Source organism: Aulonocara sp. 'chitande type north' Nkhata Bay, linkage group LG19 (assembly GCF_057382095.1).
Source record: "Aulonocara sp. 'chitande type north' Nkhata Bay isolate Kocher_YH1m ecotype deep benthic linkage group LG19, A_spYH_male_GT1.1, whole genome shotgun sequence".
Lineage (NCBI taxonomy): Eukaryota > Metazoa > Chordata > Actinopteri > Cichliformes > Cichlidae > Aulonocara > Aulonocara sp. 'chitande type north' Nkhata Bay.
In genome coordinates this window covers 9,875,705-9,880,458 of record NC_141362.1, presented here as the reverse complement: position 1 = coordinate 9,880,458, position 4,754 = coordinate 9,875,705, and the positions used below count along the sequence as shown (strand labels likewise).

General features: G+C 41.1%; 1 protein-coding gene across 1 annotated transcript; it reads right to left on the bottom strand.

The window, feature by feature from the left end:
• Positions 1–2,767: 2,767 nt before the first annotated feature.
• LOC147306490 (interferon alpha-inducible protein 27-like protein 2A) lies at positions 2,768–4,298 on the bottom strand. The gene is made up of 4 exons (XM_086275166.1): positions 4,174–4,298; positions 4,008–4,037; positions 3,716–3,877; positions 2,768–3,068 (listed from the first exon to the last, which is right to left on the bottom strand). Exons 1-4 carry the CDS (start codon positions 4,181–4,183, stop codon positions 2,983–2,985), a joined length of 288 nt encoding a protein of 95 aa, XP_086131292.1. The 5' UTR covers positions 4,184–4,298; the 3' UTR covers positions 2,768–2,982.
• Positions 4,299–4,754: the final 456 nt, after the last annotated feature.

Below are 4,754 nucleotides of genomic sequence, written 5' to 3'. Positions count from 1 at the left end.
GAAAACACAAAACGCTGGGTCAAAAGGACCCAGGATCATGACAGCTCCTCTGTCCTGCGTCTGCTCTGAAATGGGCTGATTTTTATAGCAAGCAAGGTTTCCTTTCCTCAGTAACAAAACCTTATGTTCAGAGCTGAACAACCGAGGGCGACAGAGAGCAACACAAACTGTATCTGTATTTTTGTGTTTCGTTTATGAAGGGGTTACGTGTATAAATAAAGAAACCAGTATCATTGTGGCTGTAGCTTCTGACAGGAAAGTTCTATATAGCATAAAATAAAATAAAATAAAACAAAAAATGCGTTGATTTCAATCATGAGAGATTTGCATGATTAAATGCAACGACGTCATTACCCATAGTTTACTAGGAGGACCAGACTTCTACCTTTCTACCTTTAAAACCCGCCACCAGCCAAATGGCTGGTAGGCTTTTAGCTAAGCTTTAGCTTCAGACAAGTGGAAGCTAAATTGGCTAGTCATTCATATGTATATTAGGTTGTTACCTGGGAATTCTGGAGGGAGGGGAGTGGGGGTGTGTGATTGAGGGCGTGGGGGAGCTGCTAAAAGCTGTGCACAGTCACCAACTTGGAGTGTTTCAGTTTGCCTTAGGGAGGACATTTTTACAAATAATAATAAAAAGTGAGTGAGTACATTCCAACATTTTCAGCAATCACTCACAATCCTGGCACTGCCATGGTATCTGTAGTCTGCATTTACCTTGGCTTGGCTTCCTGATCAATTGTCCACTACCAAAAGGAAGCAAAGCCCTGTGATCACACCTTGTTTTGTTGTAAAGGATGACAGGGCTTGATCAGTCGTCCATTGTGGCATCAATGTGATCACACCTTGTTTTGTTGTAAAGGATGACAGGGCTTGATCAGTCGTCCATTGTGGCATCAATGTGATCACACCTTGTTTTGTTGTAAAGGGTGACAGGGCTTGATCAGTCGTCCATTGTGGCATCAATGTGATCACACCCTTTTCCCATCAAAGACTCGGTGCAGTTTCCTGCAGTATATTGCAAGTAAACCGGACAAGTTTGGGATCAAGTTTTGGGTGGCCTGCGACCTAAAATCCAAGTACATTTGCAATGTCTTCCCATATCTTGGCAAGGACCCCAATCGTCCCACTGGGGAGAGACTTTCTGAAAATGTAGTAATGAGGCTGATGGAACCATTCCTAGACAAGGGCAGAAATGTTACCACGGACAATTTTTTCACATCGCTTTCACTTGTGCAAAAACTTCTTGGACGGAAAACCACCATCCTCAGCACAGTCAACAAGATTCGCAGGGAAATTCCTCAATCCACTAGACAGACAGATCGCAGTGAATTCACCACTCAGGTATGTTGCAGGTCTTTTGTGGTTCTATGTTTATGTGTTTCATTGTGTGTAAAAGGGCTATGGAAATAACAATTTATCTTATTTCTTAGGTGTTTTCAACCTCTGCTGCCACGCTGACGGCGTATGCGGCCAAACGGAAGAAGACAGTCTATAGCAGCATGCACAGCGTGGTTCAGACTGATAACACTACCAAAAGGAAGCCAAACACTGTCACCCTTTACAACAAAACAAAGTGTGGCGTGGATGTGATGGACCAGATGGTTCGGGAGTACACTGTCCGCAAAGGAACACGGCGCTGGCCAGTTGCCGTGTTTTATAACATGATTGACATGGCAGCACTGAATGCACATGTGCTGTATCAAGCATGCACCGGGACGAAGGAAAGACGGGTGGACTTCCTGGTGGAGCTTGCAAGAGAGTTGGCTCACTCTCATGTAGCTGCGAAGAAGGCAAGAAAAGAACAGTTGCTTCGGACACAACCCTCCACACCGAGCCCTGGAAAAAGAGCCATGTGTCAGGTCAAACACAATTGCAAGAACAATCATGCCACTGTGCGATGTGTTCACTGCAACAGATACACATGTGGTAAATGCAGACTACAGATACCATGGCAGTGCCAGGATTGTGAGTGATTGCTGAAAATGTTGGAATGTACTCACTCACTTTTTATTATTATTTGTAAAAATGTGTACAAATGGTTGGTTTTTTGTACTGTTTTTATCAATAAATCTCAGCAACAAAGAACATACACCCATGTGTGTTGATTTCTCCCTAAGATGGCAAACTGAAACACTCCAAGTTGGTGACTTTTGGAGATTTATTTCCCTGGATGATTGAGAATGCATCAAACTGAAACACTCCAAGTTGGTGACTGTGCACAGCTTTTAGCAGCTCCCCCACCCCCTCAATCACACCCCCCCACTCCCCTCCCTCCAGAATTCCCAGGTAACAACCCAATTTACATATGAATGACTAGCCAATTTAGCTTCCACTTGGCTGAAGCTAAAGCCTAGCTAAAAGCCATTTGGCAACTCTCCGGTTTTTATAGGTAGAAAAGCCAAATGGCTGGGCTCTGGGCCTTCCTAGTGTAAATGAGTTGTAATCAGTTTTTTAGCAGACCATCTATTTATAACCAGATGGCAAAATATCACTTTCTTATCAATATAATAATGCAGTGAGAAAATAAATCCAAATAATTTATGCTTACAAGTAGAATTTGTATCATGTGCGACACTCAGTGTGTCTGACTTCACTTCAAGCTTTGGTGATCGCTTTATTTCTGCCAGTTATAGAAACCAAATATGTCAGCTTTGGTACTCAATTATATAAAAATAATGATACATGTCTTAGTATTTTCAGATAACATAAATAGAATAATAAAATATAAACAAAATAATAAAAATAACCAGAACACAACTTTAAAATGCTTTTCATTATTAGGGCTTTATTTAAAGTTGCACAATTTGACCGTGTTCATGTGTTTTGTAATAAAACACCACAGCATTACCAGCACTCACATTTCAGCCAAGCTTTACTGAAGCATGGCGCTGATACTATTGCAACTGTTTCCAATTGGCAGCAGTAAATATGTCATTTATTACTATTTTTTTTCTTTCTGATTATCATAATTTCCTGGTCTCAGATGAGAGCAGCCACCAATCCTCCAACAGCTCCTCCAACAGAGCCCACGGCTGCGGTGGTGGCCCCAGACAGACCTGCCATACCTGCAGAGAGAAAACAGGCTTCAGAACACCAGACAGCTGATCGAGCAGTTAGATGAAGTAACTGAGCTGCAGAGGAGAGGGGGAGGCTTTATCCTACGACGGAGTATTAGAGCCACAAGAAAAAAGTTGTTGATATGGACATTACTGTTTGAACACAAACTGCCACATGCGCTATATCCGCTAAAGAAAATTCCTTATTTAGATCAGTTAGTGAAACAAACTGATCAGCCGTCTTGTGATACAACATTCATCCTCTTTATTGCACGAGGATGTAACCATCGATAACCTCGCATCTGTCCATTACCAGCTTTTTGTACAACCTAACACTTATCACCACACTGTGTTTATGAGCTTAAAGAAAAATCATTTCTTTCTTTCTTACTAAAACCGATTCTGAAGCACAATTTCACAAACTCTGATGACATACAGTAGCAACCGTGGGAGCTTTTCTTCAGACACTTGTAATCTCCACATTTCGACTTTATTCTCAAAATGATTGATAATATTTTTTCTTTACGTGGACCTAATAGTCCGTCGTATTATCCTCACTGCAGCACAGTCACATGTTATTGTTTCTGGGATCTTTCAGGTTTATAATAAAGGTTTTTGAGTAATCACTGGTAAAATATTTATTTATTTATTTTTACCTGCTGACTGCAAAACAGCCACCACACTTCCTGCTGCCACTCCTCCTCCATTGGCCACAGCAGCTGCAGACATCATGCTTGCAGCGTAGGAGCCTGCAGCTATACCAACTGAGGTGAAACCTGCAGCCCCCAGGACAATAGGAGCAGAGACCACTGCTCCACCTGACAACAGGAAGAAACACCTGGTTACTGATCATCAGGATGTTTTAAAATGAATACATGTATGATATGTGTGACTTCACCTATGAGTGTTAGATGTAAAAATACATCAATAAACAAAGAGGTTTGTTACCTGCTCCGATTGCGATCGCTAAGCCTGTCACTGAAACATAAGAAAGAAAGGGAAAAAAAAAACATCTTACCAAAGCTCAGCCTGAACTATTTAGACATTTTCAGTGATGCTACAATCATGAACTTATATGATGTAGAGATGATTTGAAAAAGGCAGCTGTACTCACACAGACCCATTGTTGCACTCAGGATCAGGAGCCTAAGCCTGGACTGTGTTGGACGACTGGACTTATATAGGAGTGTGAGGATCAGCTGTTTTCCCGGAAAATGAAACTCTTAGAATGGGCGTCACTGGGTCTGTGATGTAAATAAACTTTCTTTAGTCATCATGGAACAAGTGATTGTGAGGTTGGATCTCAGGGGTTTGACATATTTACTCATTTATTTAATGCCATCTTTATTACGGATTTTACACATGGATTATTTCAAGGGTTTTTCTTTCTGTTTTAATCCTTATGTTAAATCACTTGCTTAATATGAAAACAAACAAGAACAACCTTATCACAGGGAGCATATATAAACGTTACTTGGGTCACTGAAAATGTTTCTGTATTATGTGTGGGAGCAAAAAAGATCACTGGCAGATCTGTAAGGACGGCAGATATACTGCACTTCTTTAAACCTCTGACCTTCCTCAGAGAAAATAAATTACACATTTAAAATAATTAGAGGCCAAAAAGTTCTTCCTCAGGTGGAGACAGACACCAACATGCATCCAAGCACATTTTTGAAAGTGCTGGATTTTTAA